We start from the raw sequence: 17,083 nt of genomic DNA, 5'->3' as shown, positions 1-17,083 counted from the left end.
ACTGCAATGACAATGAAAAGCATTCTAAATATGAGATTATTATACCAACCAGCTGTTAAATGTGCAACATGGACAAGAATTTGAACTCCAGGCTTTAGGTCAAACTGGATGGAGTTTTGGTTCAGTTTCTGGAGCAATATTTCTGAAATCTGAGTGGGAGGGAAAGTAAAGAGAAATCCGTTAGTATAAAAGAGTGGTTACAAAGTGGTTGAAAACCATCAAAACAATCACAAAGGCCAAGAACAGTGTTCCACTAGGCCCAGTCTCCTGCCTTTAACAGTAGCTATTCTTGGATGTGTCAGAGAAAAAGAAATAAGAAGTCTTGATGCTGTTATGAACTGATGCTGTTGTTTACACCCAAGGATGCTTTAAGAATGAGGTTCTTCTTCCCAACAGTCTTATTTAATAGTTGATGGATGAGGCTACTATGAATAGTGGATGAAGCAGTCAGGCTAAAGTGAGGACTTGGACAGAGGTGCTGAGTGCTCTCCATCACATGCACAGGAGCATTCTGTTAGGTTTAAACCTCACACAACAAATGCCAGGTGGTTCCAAGCTAACTTTATTTGGAAACCAATAAAGGAGAACCAACAGGCAAGCCTGCCCTACAACTCTCTGCTGCCTGCATCACAGCAGCACATATATCACAGGTTTAACAAGCATGAAGTTGTCTCTTAAAAATACAGCAACCCTTTTAGATTTGCAAAGTGTCCATATACCACACATTCAGTGGCACACATAGGCCACTTTTGGACACAGTGTGAAATTGCAGGTTGACAAACCCAAGGTTAATTCTTGAACCTGGGAATTGTCCCACAGACAATTGTCCAACCATGGTCCAGTGACCTCCAGTTTCTGGGCAGATGAGCCTCTCCCTCTTCCTGGTCCGTCGAGGCCGAATCCCAGCAGCAAGCCATGGGCCGCTCATGCCGCCGGACTGCAGGCAAGTCATCAGCACGTCTGCAGGACTGCAACCATTGCCCATGATTTTAAAGGGGGTGTGCCCAGCGCAATTGTGTCTTTTTAGCATTGGTCGGCTTTTTTAATGAAGAAAGAGCATTTAAATCACTTGCACCACAACCCTTGCAAGGACCCAGCAGCCACGCAGTTTGGCTCAAGCAGAACTACTGGTATCAGAGGGGCAGGGGTTTTCTGTTACTCCTGAAAGGGATCATGATGACTTCCTAGGAGAGAATATATATATGAGGGCAGGCAAAGGATCCTCGGGTTTGGGCCACCATGACAAAGGATGCTCTTGGACTTGTAGACCTGGGCCAAGAAGTTGAGGAAGCGCCAACACATTCCTGCCCCCGTGTTGACTTGCTGGCCAGGGATTAGCCCTCTCATGAGAGGGCCAGTCCACTGTAGAGGACCAGAGGCACTATGGGTTTTGGGGCTCCATTGGACTGTGCTCTCATGAGACAGCCCATCCAACTATAGGGTACCCTACTGATGTGCCCCCCCGGTCTCTCTGTTTAACAATAGAACTCATACTCTGCAACTTTCCCTCTCCACTCAACCCTTACAGACACCCAAAGAGTCTGGACCACTTCATGTATCTGAGCACTCCCAGATTTGGGTGACATTGGGGATTCCTAATACATGTTTCCTAATACATGTTCAAAATTCCTGGGCTGGGACCAACATTGTAGCATATGTAGATCAGCCACCACAGGGAATCCTGGGTGAGGGGAGCCGCTGTTTTCAGCAATCTCTGCCAAGCCACATGGCCATGGAGTGCAAAGAAAGGCATGCATATGTGCTATGGGGGTGAACAGACTGCCAAAAGGAGCACTTTGACTCCTGCTGTCTGCCAGTTGCTGGTACCAGGAAAGGTGTTGCTGGGGTACCCTTCCCCATGGCTTGCAGGGATCTAGCAACCTGGCTGGGCAGCTACAGTGCTCCAGCCTGCATACGTGTCTCCATGGCCTTTCACTCCCATGAGAGAGTGGACTGCTATGGAGCATTATCCATCCACATCACACTGGAAGAATCTCTCCTGTGATTGGATGGAGCAATACTCCAGATGGATGATTCTTCTCATGAGTTATGCCAGAGACTGCAGGCTTGCACCCAAGGCAAAGGGGCTGGGGCCCTCTTCCTCAACAGATTTGAACAAAAAATAGAGCAGCACACTCAAGAATTTCAGGGGACATATTTTCACCCAAACTTTGGGTATTGCTCCCCTGGCATGTGTGATCTTTGTTGGGGAAAAGCCAAGCTGCCCGGTCCCTAGTGTCACTGGGACTCCATGTGCTTGTGTAAATATTTCTGCAGCCCCTGCTTTGTAGAGTCCTCTCCTGCTGTGCCCGTCTTGTCATCCCATTCCGTTTTTGTACGGATTGGGAAGTGAGGTGGGGGGACATAAGACTCAGTGGAAAGAGAGCTTCCCTCAATGTGGGTCTCTCTCTTTACATGCATTGATGCTTGAGACACGGCAACATGGCAACAGCAGGAGGAGTGCAGAGACTCTGGAGGGTGCGGCAACTGATCTGAGAGGCGGCCAGCGAGAAGCGCAGCAGGCATAGAGCTGAGGCATTCCTGGCTTATCTGAGCTGCCCTCTCTTGTTTTCGGGAGCACACGCAGCACAAAACCTAGGTTACAGCGGCAGCAGAATTCAGATGACACGATGCCACCTTCAACCTGAGGTTTAGTCAGCAGAACTCACTGTAAACCGAAGGTTCAGATTGTGGTTTGGGGTCACAAACGTTGGGTTGCTTTTGTGATGAAAACGCAGTTCCACGCATTCGGATGGCCACCAAATTGAACCTCTGGCTCGCTCGCTTCTGATTTGGCGTTATGTGCGAAGGCAGTCAAAAAGTTAATATAACTCACACTGTTATTTTTTGTATGAAAATTTAACTTGAGGACAGTCATTTTATGGCACAGATCTATGCAGAACCTTTTTACGAATGGGCTCACCACATGATGTAATCATGGAATGTAATTTGTTTTAAATAAGCCTTTATACATTTTCAAAGTTAATGAGAAATTATCAGGTGAAAAGGGCATTCTTATCATTTTTAGGCCATTTTTAGCCTTTTAATTTTGTTAGTTTAGTTTAACTGTATAATTCTGCTCAGGTGGGAATAGATATTCTAACTTCCATTCTTCACTGTGAGAGATTTATCAGCTTCTTTTTATTATCTTTATTGAATGCTTAAAATACATTTGACTCCAGCCTTTCATATTGAGCACTGATTGCTTGGAACACTATTTCTGGCTCAAGATTAATTAGGAAATGAGTTTACACACTGAAATTTGTACTGGTTTGAAGAGGGGCAAATTTCTCACACTTGCCATATTAAAAAAGAATGAGAACATATGGGCATACCATATGTCTGACATTGTCTCTGTCACCTCTGGAGAGAGCTTGTTATCTCTCTTCCCATCTCCCACCCCCTCTTGTTTACTTTTGCTGGTTAAAAATACGAAGTTTGCAAGTTTTCTTTTAAGAAATTATTTTACTTCTCTAAATGAGCTTAACCTATCTCTGTGACAAGAAAAAGCAGAAGATACAAAATAAGCAATCTAAAAGGAGGTCTAGTTGCTAGCTTTGTGCGTGCTAGCTCTCTCTGTGTGACAGACAGACAGACACAAACACACACACACGAAGGGAAGGAGGTACAGACCTAGAAAAATGACAGAACTTAAACTACCTACACGTTCCCCCTTGGTAGCCCGTTTGCCCCAGAAGAACCTGATGCATGCAGACATGTTATAAATAAACACTGGAGCAAATGATAAATAAATAAACACCAGTATCATTAAACAGAATTATGTTTAAAACTTGCAATGCACACATGGCTTATATTGTTAATTTTCAAGATATTGGAAAATATCCAAAGCATAAAGAGAAGCTAGTTTTTGGACTGGCTAAGCTACATCAAGCCACCTAATGGTGCATGGGAAAATAACTTGCCTAGGGAGCAAGAGGGTGCTGGTTCGAATCCCTGCTGGTATGTTTCCCAGACAATGGGAAACATGTATATCAGGCAGCAGTGATATAGGAAGATGCTGAAAGGCATCATCTCATTCTGAGTGGGAGATGGCAATGGTAAACTACCAAATTTATTCTACCAAAGACAACCACAGGGCTCTGTGATTGCCAGGAGTCGACACCGATTTGATGGCACAACTTTACTTTACTTTAAGCTACATCAGTGAAAGGTATGTTCTGAGATCTCTAAAGGTGAAAGGAGCAAATGAACTATTAATAAAAATCAACACCATAAAACATAATTAAGTTAGCTTGCAATGCATACATGGCTTATTCTCAAGATGTCAGAGAACACCCACAGTATAAAGACAATCTAGGTTCTAGCTGGCAGAGTCATATCAACAAAAATATATGCTCTGGGACTTCCTAACAGAGAAAATGGAAGCACTGTATTCCACAGGAAAAGATTCAGAAGTTGCCAGTCCTGATCCTGTGTCTTGGCTGTCATACTAGAATATGCCCTAGATATTTTCTTGGACATATACACCAAACGTCATTCTCAATATGGAGTTGACTACAGCAAAGTTTAGGTTTTGCAGAAGTTAGATATAATCACAATTTCAATGAACATCTGTGAAAAAGCCGGAGCATATTTAGAAATATCACCACTTTCTTTGTTGCTCAGTTCATTTGTTATTTGAGTTTTTGTCATTATGGCTCGAGTAAGATCCAGGGAAATTTACTGAACTGCATTTTTGACAATATCTGTTTGCTCATGTGATGAGGTTGTCCTCTTCAGGACCCACTGAATTTCCACTACACATGTCCCCACTGCCACTGATATATTACTTCAGAATATTTTAAAACTTTTAAACCTTACAACCCTTACTAGTAGGTAGTCTTGGCTTTAATTATGGAAGAACCAGCCAGGAGACTAGGTAGGGTTTAAAATAAAATAAGATGTTTATTTTGTAATGAAAGGATGAAGTTCTGTATATTAGATATTGTTAAGATATTAAATACAGAGGCTGATGTAAGATTGTATGAGGCTTAGTTCATTCTCCTAATTAATCTTTAAATCATTTCCCTTCACAGTCTCCAACCCAGTAGTGACTTAAGAACATAGGCAGCTGCTATATACCAAGTCAGACCATTGGTCCATCTAGCTCAATATTGTCTAAACAGATTGGCAGAGGCTTCTCCAAAGTTGCAGGCGGGAGTCTCTCTCAGCCCTATCTTGGAGATGCCAGGGAGGGAACTTGGAACCTTCTGCATGAAAGCATGCATGTGCTCTTCCAGAGCAGCTCCATCCCCTAAGGGGAATATCTTACAGAGCTCACATGTGGTCTCCCATTCAAATGCAACCAGGGTGGACCCTGCTTAGCAAAGTGGACAATGCATGCTTGCTATCATAAGTCCAGCTCTCCTCCCAGCTTGCAACTGGTAAGTAAATAGATGTTTTGTGAATTTAAGAACTACTGCATTTTTTTTAGTGTGGTTTTGGAATCTTCAGCCCTTTGCTGTCCCTAGGCAGACTTTGGATTCCCCTGAACTGAAGGTTACTAGTAAATTTTGTCCCTGAAGACTTCTCCAGAAATTCAGCCTTCCTTCTGGTCCTTCTTGCTTGCCAGCCCTTCCTGGTTTCCAGTGTTTGAGGAACTCATCTTGCAAGTAGGTATCTTCTTCCTTGATGTAAGCACAAGCTATCCTATCCTAGAAAGCAGACTAGCTCCCAGGAAACCCCTCTGAAGGCTGCTGAAAATCACCCAGGATATCTCTAGCAGTTTCCCATTTCCTCTACAGAGATTTCACTCTCTCTTCTGTATTGTCTTTTTGCATCGGTCTCATGAAGACAGACTTCAGCAGCATTGACTCACATGTTCCACAGCATTAGAAATGTAGGAGATACATTCTCTCAAGAAGCTGCTTCGGAGATCAGCCAGAACATTGCTGAGCAGTAGATGTGCATGGAGGAGAGTGCTATCTGACTGCCAGGAATATGCCCTTGAGAGTCATGCAGCCCTCAGAGACATATTCCTGGCAGCCAAATAACACTTTTAGATAGAGAGAAGTAAAAGTTTGCTCTCTCCTCTCCCTATGAGCATGCTCTGAAAGCTCTGGCTGAGCTTAGAAGCAGTCTTTTACAAGGACACAACTCCTGCTCCACCCTTCCAACATTGCAGAACATGTGAGCCACCAATGTCAAAGCCTGTAGAGCCTACTCCAACATCAACATCAACTATACATAAGTATATCAGATATACTTCCAATTCAGCCTGATGTCAGATTTAAACATTTTCCCCAGCAAACTAAATTATAAATGCTAAAAAGACCCATACCAAAAGTGATTTTCCCCCACATGGACAATGACATAGTATCAGCTACAATTGTAGAGATGTAGATATCATGCAAATTCCCGCACTACAAAAGGCAGTCTTGGTCCATTAAATCTACATGGAACACCCAAGTAGAATTTTGCTTCTGATTTTGTGTCTAATGGTCTAGAGCATTATTTTGCCAATATTGAAGCCTCTCACATTTTTAAGGTTTGCACTGTCGTAAGTGTTCTTCAGTCAAGGTTTGGCATGAGTATGCAAAAACATTATGATTGCAACAGTCCAATAGGAGATTTACAGCCATGACAAGTAATGTTCCAGAACATCAATTCTGTGTTCAAAAGCACAAGCTCTTCCAGGACAGGTGGCCTTTTACGGTTCCATGGTTGTAGCTCCAGCTTGGACGAACAGAAACAATGAAATGAGGTCTTGAATGACAGCTCATAGCAATATGAACTTTTCTAGATGAGCAATAAAGATATAGGAGACTACTTCATGAGAAGTATGAACTGTATCCTGCAATTTGAGTGGTGGGGATCATAAGAACAAAAATTAATGCATTATTTGACGAATATATGGTACTAAATACATATTGGAAGCTGCATTTATCTAATGCTGAAGACAATGGAAGAAACCCTAGGGCAGGCTGTCAAAATCCCAGCCCGCAGGCTGGATCCGGCCAATGTAGCTCTCTGTCTGGCCCCCAAGCCCTAAGTCACTTTGGTCGCTGCCACCACCACCACCAAGGCCAAGTGGTTATTGCTTCTGAGAAGCAGCGTGGCCAAGAAATGCTACACACAGCAAGAAGCTGCCACAGGGCAGGCCAGCTATGCCTGAGAGAGCAAGCATGGTATAGTAAAGAGAGCCAGCATGGTATAGTGGTTAGAGTGCTGGACTAGGACCGGGGAGACCCGAGTTCAAATCCCCATTCAGGCATAAGCTAGCTGGGTGACTCTGGGCCAGTCACTTCTCTCTCAGCCTAACCTACTTCACAGGGTTGTTGTGAGGAGAAACCTAAGTATGTAGTACACCGCTCTGGGCTCCTTGGAGGAACAGCGGGATATAAAATGTAAAAATAAATAAATAAATAAATAAATACATGCCCACGTGCTGGTGGGGATGTCTCCCAGCTGCCCCTGCATGCCTGCATCACACACAGGCTGAGAGTGCTGCTGGCACGCAGGCATAGCTGAAACTCTCAAAACAATAATAAAAATACTGAACTAATGACAATAGCTAAAAGCAGACTAAGAAGGAGTAGAAGGAGAGATAGCCAATGCTGATGTGCAGGGAAGTCCTGAAATTTATGGCAAAACCGTATGATCACAAACCCATTAGGAAATTCTCCTGTTCAAGCCTCATGGAAAGGAATGGAAGCTGAATGATGCCTCATTCATTTCAACGAGGCTTGTGCAGAGTAAGTTCCTTGGAGTGGATTATGCTTTATAGCAAATGAGTGACATGAAATTCTGCAAGCAAAATTAGTAAGAGATGTATTTTACAACATTAGAATCGAGTTATACGTCACAGAAGCTTCAGCCACAGCGGGGCTGGTGGCAGACTGGTGAGGGTGGCAAGAAGGCAAGGGTGGCATCCTATTGCTGCCACTGGCCAGGAAGTGCTGCAGCCAAAAAGTGCTGCCCACAGCAAGAAGCCACCGGGGGCCAGAAGCCTCAGCTACAGCAGGACAGGTGAGGGTGGCATCCATCCTGGCAAGAAGCAAAGAAGCAGGCGCAGCCAGTGAGAAGAGCTGTGGGGCTGGTGAGGGATAGAAAAGGAATACACCAGGAGCAGGAAGAAGTTAAGGCTGCAGCTTACTTAGGGCGGGGCTGGCTTATATAAAAGGATCTTTGACCTCCACCCCCTTTTCCTTCCCCTCCACTCACTCATTCACCTACCCACCCACCCATTCACTCACCCCCTTCCCCTCCACTTACCCACTCACTCGCCCACTCACCCCCTTCCCATTCATTCACTCGATCACCTACAGGAAGGATGACAGAGGTGCATTGGAATCAAATCCGGCCCACCTCCCAATTGAGTTTGACATCCCTGCCCTAGGCACTAGTTAGCCCTTTTCTCTCTCCTTGACCTACCTGACCACTCTGGTATGTGTATGAGGCTAAGGCAGGAACCGGAGAAGAATGCCTATAGCTGAGGCATAGGGCTGCATAGAACTGGATTGCCAAGGTGTCATTTTCTAAATAACTCCTTGCGGTATCATTTGCTTTAATTTAGGTGAGGATTGAGACATGATCAAAGTAAGGATGATACTGAAATGGGATTTGACTTCCGAATCTCAGCACAATCCCTTTAAAATTGAAGGCTTACCCAGACCCTTTAATGTGGAGGAGAGTAGGTCTATCCCTGATCCTCCTCCAATCACCACCATTGCAGTAATTAGGAACATAGGAAGCTGCCATATACTGAGTCAGACCATTGGTCTATCTAGCTTAGTCTTCATAGACTGGCAGCGGGCTCTCCAAGGTTGCAGACAGGAATCTCTCTCAGCCCTATCTTGGAGAAACCAGGGAGGGAACTTGAAACCTTCTGCTCTTCCCAGAGCAGCTCCATCCCCTGAGGGGAATATCTTACAGTGCTCACAATTCTAGTCTCCCATTCATATGCAGCCAGGGTGGCCTCTGCTTAGCTAAAGGGACAAGTCATGCTTGCTACCACAAGACCAGCTGTTCTCTCAGAGGAGATAATAGTTTAGTAATTAATAATTTACTCAAATTATTTAATTAAGTAAGTAAATTATTTTTAGGCTAGCTTACACTAATAAAATAGCATATCAATAGGGCCAAATTTCCCCATATTTATGGCAGCAATTTCTGTACATTATATTGTTCTTGTGCTTCAGAGATTGAGCAAACTATGCTGAAGATGAAACTTCTCAGCATTGCAAAACACCTAATTTAGAGTCATCAAGAGTCCCCTGTGAAAATAATTAGCTCTCTGAATTAGTTTTGGTCCTTCACAGAGCTTCATTGACTTTATCTGCTTCATTTGCAGAATTAGACACAAAATGTGAAAAATGTTTTTTTGTAATAGAAGCCATTCTTTGTCTATCATTCTCTCATCAACAGATATATAACGAATAATAATAGCCAATAATTTGTAAAAAGAAAGAGAGGTGAATTTAATTTACAAAGATAACAAAACAAATTAATCTAGCTTCTGGTGTAGTTTTTCCTGAATAAATGCAGACTGTCTCACTATGTGCACTAGGAACCTGAATTAGACACAAATTATCTAGACCAGGATCCAAGGAGGCTTGCATCCAAAGGTGCTCTTCTGCAAAAAGAAGGCACTTCCTCTCGAGGAGGATGCCCTGTGGAAGACTGGATCCTGAATATCCTCACTTCACATCTCCCATGTCTGGTAATCTTTATAGCTTTGTCCACCTCCAACATGCCCCATTGCCACCAATCTCTACTTAAATTAAATGATCTTGTCCCTTTCTCCCTTAGCAGGTGATTGAAGACTTTAGGTGTGGAAGAATGAAGACTCAGAAACTCATTTAAATTAAAAATAATTATTATTTATAAAAATATAGCATATGTTATGATTACATGAAATTAATTAATGAAAATAAAAATAAGCTACGTCCTTCTGTGATATTGTATTGCTTACTAAAGGAGTGGTATGAATTCACTGACTAAGTTTAAACTCCCTATCTCAACATAGCTCCTCCCTAATAGAATTCACTTCTATTGCAAAGATGGGTTGTCCCTTTATATGCTCCAGGCCTTTCTGTCCCTTGCAACTGCCCTAGACCCAATCTGTCTCTAGAGGCAGTTGGAATAGAACTTTCTGCCTTGAAGGCTCTGAACAACTTTGGCCACACCATGGAAGCCTCCCACATGTCCTGAAGTCTTCCTTCTGGTCCTTTTACCTTCTGGCCTCCAGCCACAATAACTCTTCCTCTTCTTAGAGACACAAGCAGCTAGGAGAATCTCAGAGTGCTATGAATCCACAGAAACTCCTGACTGAGCAGATCCTTTTTCCTGCCCTGTCTCCTTCAGCTCTGACTTGGTCCTCTGACTTTGGCCCTCTTCCTCAGGCCATTGTTCCTCACTGTGTCTTTCATCCTGTGTCTTTCATCTGTGACCCCTCTTGTAGGCCCCCCCCTTAGCATCTCCCTGGTCTAACCCAATCCCTAAGAGGACTGGGCCCAATCAGCTTCTGACCAATGACATGGGCTTACATACCTCACATCCATAGGTCCAAGAGAGACATTCACATACTGTTTCCCAGCCACTGCAAAACACAGCCATACTATTTGCAATGGCAGGGTTACTAAGGAGTGCATCATTCATATCTGTGATGCTACTCCCATCGGGAATGATGGAAGCAGCATCACACTGTGATGATCCATCCCTTAGTAGACATGGGACAGGCATACCTTCGCAATCAGCATGAACATGCTTCGCAGTGGCTCAGAAGCAGTGTCTAACTTGGACCTACAGATCTCTGCATAGCATGTGGGCCAGTGTCATAAGAACAGCCCTGTGGATCAGGCCTAAGAACTTTCTAATCCAGCATCCTGTTTCACACAGTGGCCCAACAGATGCCTCTGGGGAGCCCTCAGGCAAGAGGTGAGGGCATGCCCCCTTTCCTGCCATTGATTCCCTGCAACTGATATCGAGAGGCATAGTGCCTCTGAGGCTGGAGGTGGCCCACAGCCACAAGACTAGTAGCCATTGATAGACCTGTCCTCCATTAATTACTCTAAGCCCCCTTTTAAAGCTATCCAAAATGGTGGCCATCACCACATCCCATGGCAAGGAATTCCATAGATTAATTATGAGCTGTGTGAAAAGGTGCTTCCTCTTGCCAGTCCTAAATTTCCTGACCTTCAGTTTCATGAGATGACTCCTGGTTCTAGTGTTGTGAGAGAGGGAGAAAAATTTATTTCTGTCCACTCCCTCTAATCATGCATAATTTTATACACCTCAATCATGTCTCTCCTTTGTTGCCTCTTTTCCAAAGTAGAGCCCCAGATGCTGTAGCCTAGGCTCATAAGGAAGGTGCTCCAGGCCCCTGATCATTTTGGTTGCCCTCTGCTGCACCTTTTCTAGTTCTACAAATCCTTCTTGAGATATGGTGACCAAAACTGTTCACAGTACTCCAGATGTGGCCACACCATAGATTGGTATAAGGGCATTATAATATTAGCATTTTTATTTCCAATCCCTGTCCTAATGATTCCTAGCATGACCTTTTTCACAGATGCCACACACTGAATTGACACTTTCAATGAGCTATCCACCACAATCCCAAGATCTCTTTTCTGGTCAGTCATCGACAACTAAGATCTCATGAGTGTATATGTGAAGTTGGATATTTTTGTCCCAATATGCATAACTTTACACTTGCTTAAATTGAACTTAATTTGCCATTTTGTCACCCACTCCCCCAGTTTAGTGACATATTTTTGGAGCTCCTCACAATCTATTGTAGATTTCACTACCCTAAATAGTTTAGTATCATCTGCATATTTGGCCACTTCACTGCTTACCCCAACTTCTAGATAATTTATGAACAAGTTAAAGAGCACTGGTCCCAGTACTCATCCCTGGGGGACCTTACTTTCTACCTACCTCCATTGTGAAAACTGTCCATTTATTCTTACCCTCTGTTTCCTGTCCTTCAACTAGTTACCGATCCACACATGAACCTGTCCCCTTATCCCATGACTGCTAAGTTTACTCAAGAGCCTTTGGTGGGGAACTTGGGTCAAACGCTTTTTGGAAATCCAAGTACACAATGTCAACTGGGTCACCTTTATCCACATGCCTGTTAACACTCTCAGATAACCCCAAAAGATTAGTGAGGCAAAACCTGCCCTTGCAGAAGCCATGCTGGTTCTTTAGCAAGGCTTTTTCTTCCATATGTTTGACAATTTTGTCCTTAAGTATGCTTTCCATCAATTTACCCAGCATCCAAGCTAAGCTGACCAGCCTGTAATTTCCTGGATCCCCCTGGATCCCTTTTTGAAAATTGGAGCTACATTGGCTACTTTCCAGTCCTCTGGTACAGAGCCTGATTGTAGGGACAAGTTATATATTTTTGCTAGGAGACCAGCAATTTCACATTTGAGTTCCTACAGAACTCTTGGGTGGATGCCATATGGCCCCGGAGAGTTGTTAATTTTTAGTTCTTCGAGACAGTTTAGAACATTTTCCCCTGTCACCTCAAATTGGCCCAATTCTTCAGCCTCCAAGACTGTGAAGCTCAATTCTGAAGAGGGTATATGGTCAGTATCTTCTGTCGTGAAGACAGATCCAAAGAACTCATTTAGCTTCTCTGGAATCTCCTTATCCTCCTTAATAATCCCTTTCACACCCTCATCATCGAAGGAGCCAACCCCTTAAAGAAGAATTTAAAAGCGGTTTTTTTATTTCCCTTGACACTTCTAGCTATATGCTCCTCAAACTCTCTTTTTGCATCTGTTATTGTCTCCTTGCATTTCTTTTGCGAGTTTATGTTCCTTCCTGTTCTCATTTAGGCAGGACTTCCATTTTCTGAAGGAAGTCTTCTTCCCCTTTATTGCTTCTCTGACTCTACTTGTTAGGCATGCTGGCATCCTCCTGAACCTGGGGGTACCTTTCCTCCTTCTTGGTATACATTCCAACTAAGCTTTTACAGGGGCATATCTAGGGTAGGGCAGGCAGGGCACGTGCCCCGGGCGCCACTTGAAGGGGGCACCATTTTTTAAAATGGAAAAAAAAATTTTTTTTAATGGCCACCGAAAACAAAATGGCCACCACGCATGCTCAAATGGCCTCTGCAAGGCCCTAGTATCTGGGGAAAGTAAATTCTCCATTTATTTTTAAAACTTATGTAATAGTGGTGCTACAATGCATAGTAGAGAATTAGACAGGCACTTCTGTTTAGTTTTCCAAGTACACCTCCACATAGAATTTGGGTATTTCATGAGCCCCAGCACACTGAAATTTATAGTTTTTGAGCATTTCTTGGTCTGGCTACATCCACTGCTAAATAGTTTTTGAAATATTAAAAGATTAACAAGCTTGACTTGTATTTTTGAGCTGATATTATGGTAAAGTTATCTGAAAGATGGGTGTCAGATGTTTGGACAGGGGGAGCAATTTCAGTGCTTGCCCTAGGCACTATTTTCCCTAGATACGCCTCTGAGCTTTTAGTATTGTGTTTTTAACTAAGTTCCATGCTTTCTGGAGTGATTTGACCCTCCTGACTTTCCCTTTCAACTTCCTTACCAGTCCCCTCATTTTTGAGAGCTTTCATCTTCTGAAGTCCAATGCATCTGTGCTGAACTTCCTTGACAATCCTCTTCTCACATATATGCTGAATTGGATCACACTCATATTTGAGAGGTTTCATCTTCTGAAGTCCAACGCATCTGTGCTGGACTTCCTTGACAATTCTTTACTCGCATATTTGCTGAATTGTATCACACTATGGTCACTGGCCCCCAGTAGTTCTGCAACTCTGACATCTCACACCAGGTCCTGGGCACCACTCAGGACTATGTCCAAGGTTGTCATCTCTCTGGTTGGCTCTGCATCTAACTGTTCTAAGGCACAGTCATTTAGCATGTCTAGAAATTTGGCCTCTCTTTCATTGCCTGAATGTGAACTTACCCAGTCTATGTGTGGGTAGTTGAAGTCACCTATTATTACAGCCCTGTCTCTCTTTGACACCTCTCTTATTTGCTTCTCCAACTCCAGTTCACTCTCAAAATTTTGGTCCAGAAGGCGATAGCACATCCCTAATAACACATTCCCTTTCGGTCCTCATATTATCACCCATAATGATTCTGGGGAGGACTCCAGTCTAACTAGGTTTTCTAGCTTGCTGGAATCTATCCCTTCTTTAATATACAGTGCTGCTCCTCCTCCAATCCTCCCCTCCCTGTCACTTCTGAAGAGTTTATATCCAGGAATAACAGTGTCCCACTGGTTCTCACTGTTTCACCAGGTTTCTGTTACAGCCACTATATCTATGTTTTCATTGGTAACCAAGTACTTCAGTTCACCCATCTTTGCTCAGAGACTTCTGGCATTGATATACAGACACCTTTACATCGAGTCCCTCATTTGGTGTTGTCGCATGCTATCTCCCTTACCATCATTTGACTTTTTTGGCCAGCTGTCATGTGTTTCCTTCTGCTCAGCTCTTGGCTCTACTCTGCCCCCTTCTGGTTTATCCTAAATGTGTGCACCCTCACACCTTAGGGGATTTTGCTTGCTGAACCAGATACCACCACCCTGTTCTTGTCGGAAACTGCAGGTAAAGAATCATCCTGTTTCTGTTCTGTTTCTGTTTCTAAAACAGAAATATTATTGTGTGTATATAGAGATTAAAGGTTGTTGGAGTAGAGGTCTCACTGTCCAGTGTGTTGGGCAACTCACTAATTCTCTAAATGGTGTTAAAAAAAAATCTGGCTCAGTCAACCAAAATGGCTGCCTAGGAACCTTAGTAAAAACCAGTCCTATAGAGGTCGCGCTTTACAGTTCCAGAGAGGCCTATAAAATTATAATACAGAGGCGGCAGCGATGGATATTTATATATCACTTATATACCGCTTATACAGTGAGACCTCTACTCAGACAACCTTTAATCTCTATATACACACAATAATATTACTGTTTTAGAAATACATTAACAAGATGATTCTCCACCTGTCTCCTTCAGTTTCTACCAATTATTTATTCCTGCTCATCCCCAAGATCCTCAAGAGAGTGGGCCCACAGACAACTGTCTCCCCTTGCCCTGTTATAGTTATGCCCCTGTGCAGTGGGGAAGAGGGGGCAGGGTAGCCCCACTGGACAAACAGACTTCTGCAACGAGTCCTGCATGGTCAAAGAAGCATTGTGCTTGTGTTTTTCAAACAGCAATCCTTAAACAGCAAGATACATCTGTCCTAGGGCAAGCTGCTTTTGAAATGGGGTATATATATATATATATATATATATATATATATATATATATATATATATGAATGAGAGATTGATATCCTTGAAAATTGTTCTGTCCACCTACCTCATTTTGGAGATGAGATTGTATACCACAAATTCAGAAGTGTATCTGACTAAAATGAGAATATTAAATGGTTTCTTATATTCATAAGATGCCCATGTGACTGGCCAACAACAAAAGGAAAAAAACTATACTGTACTCTCATTTGCTTGTTCTCATTTCTTTCATTTGGTGGAAATGGATGCTATAGCTCAAGTAAAATGCTGCCCTCCTTATTTCACCAGAAATTATGTACTGCCTTAGGTTTGTGTGAGACAGAACAGTGTGTGCAGTCCACTGAGAGACAATCTTTCAACAGCCTCATTGAAATGTAATGAAATGAAATGCTGTGCAAGGGAGTTATGCTGTGTTCCTCTCCAGCCCCAATTGTTTCATGAGGTTTTCCACAAGAATTTCCTAGTGGAGCATGTCCAGTTTAGAGCTGATCCATTTGGCAAAATCATTGCGGGGTGGGGGGATGAATCTATTCAAGTATTAAAACCCTTTCATTTTCAGTTGATGTTATGATCACAGAACTATTTTACATCTATGCAAGCAGATACGTGTTTAATTTGATTACAAGGTGTGTAGCAGGGCGGTGTTGAAGAGGCATTGCTTTGATTTCGAGGCCCTTCCTGAAGCACTGAGGAGGGGCTACACTTTGCTTCAACCTCATAAAAAGTATTTGCTTCATTGGAACATAGGAAGCTGCCATATACTGAGTCAGACCATTGGTCTATTTAGCTCAGTATTGTCTTCACAGACTGGTAGTGGCTTCTCCAAGGTTGCAGGCAGGAGTCTCTCTCAGCCCTATCTTGGAGAAGCCAGGGAGGGAACTTGGAACCTTCTGCTCTTCCCAAAGTGGCTCCATCCCCTGAGGGGAATATCTCACAGTGCTCACACATCAAGTCTCCCATTCATATGCAACCAGGGTGGACCCTGCTTAGTTAAGGGGACAAGTCATGCTTGCTCCACAAGACCAGCAAACCCTCTCCTTTGATTTGGCCTGTCCCTCTTCCCTGCTGCTGCTTCTTCCCAACAGCAAGGGAGCAGCAATTCACACATGGCTTCTTCTTCTTCTTCTTCTTTTTTAAAAGAAAAGACTATTTTGGCTTCCCCCTTCCCCCCCGCCGCCCTGCCCGTGAGGAGAGGGACCTGAGCCAATCCCAGAACATCAGAGTAAAAGGAAAAAAGGGGGGCGGGAAGGCAGGGTTGTTCTCATGACCACATATTTCTGGGTAAGAGAGAATCTTGTCCAGAGCACCGGGAGTCCTCCTGACCCAGCAGTTTTGAACCTGGTACACAGGTTAAAAGTGGGGTAGGACACAAAGAGAGCCATCCTACCTTTTGCTTTGTGGCACTGGCACATTTCAAGCTGTACTTGGGCTGCTTTATCATAGAGTTATGTGGAAAGCAGGCCAGGGAGAGGAGAGCTGCTGCAGTACTGAGGACTGCCTCTCCGCTGCTCCCGCAACACATTGTGGGATGTGTGGAGGCCCCAGCTCCCGATTTCAGCAAAGGAGAATGCCACTGTGGTCTTCATGTGGACATGCAAGCTGCAGAGCCCAAAGGAGGTTCTGGTCATCTGGGAGGCAACAAGTAAGAGCAGGCCTTCCCTCCGGCCCACCCCCATATAGTCGTGAGAATGAGTCTAAGACTTTTAAAAGTGAAACCATGCACATGTAGCTGTTCCCTTGCCACTGGGAATCTCCCATCCTATCTCCTGCCCCTCCCTGGTCTGGTAAGTACTTAAAGGGTCGGGGAAGTGGCAAGGAGGGATAAGCTGAAGTGAAGCTA

General features: G+C 43.7%; 1 protein-coding gene across 8 annotated transcripts in view; it reads right to left on the bottom strand.

Annotated features, from left to right (window-relative positions):
* The window catches only part of SORCS1 (sortilin related VPS10 domain containing receptor 1), a 664,028-nt gene that overhangs the window by 21,546 nt on the left and 625,399 nt on the right, over positions 1-17,083 (bottom strand). For all 8 annotated transcript variants that reach the window (XR_008318829.1, XR_008318830.1, XM_053305813.1 and 5 more), the window contains exon 24: positions 50-149. Coding sequence is in view for 6 of the 8 variants with exons in the window: in XM_053305813.1 (XP_053161788.1) it covers positions 50-149 (100 nt within the window). In the remaining 2 variants the exon portion in view is untranslated. The remainder of the gene's footprint in view (positions 1-49; positions 150-17,083) is intronic.

Source organism: Hemicordylus capensis, chromosome 3 (assembly GCF_027244095.1).
Source record: "Hemicordylus capensis ecotype Gifberg chromosome 3, rHemCap1.1.pri, whole genome shotgun sequence".
NCBI classification, from domain to species: Eukaryota; Metazoa; Chordata; class Lepidosauria; order Squamata; family Cordylidae; genus Hemicordylus; species Hemicordylus capensis.
Note: the sequence above shows the minus strand (reverse complement) of the source record. Positions and strands in the feature narration are given on the sequence as shown.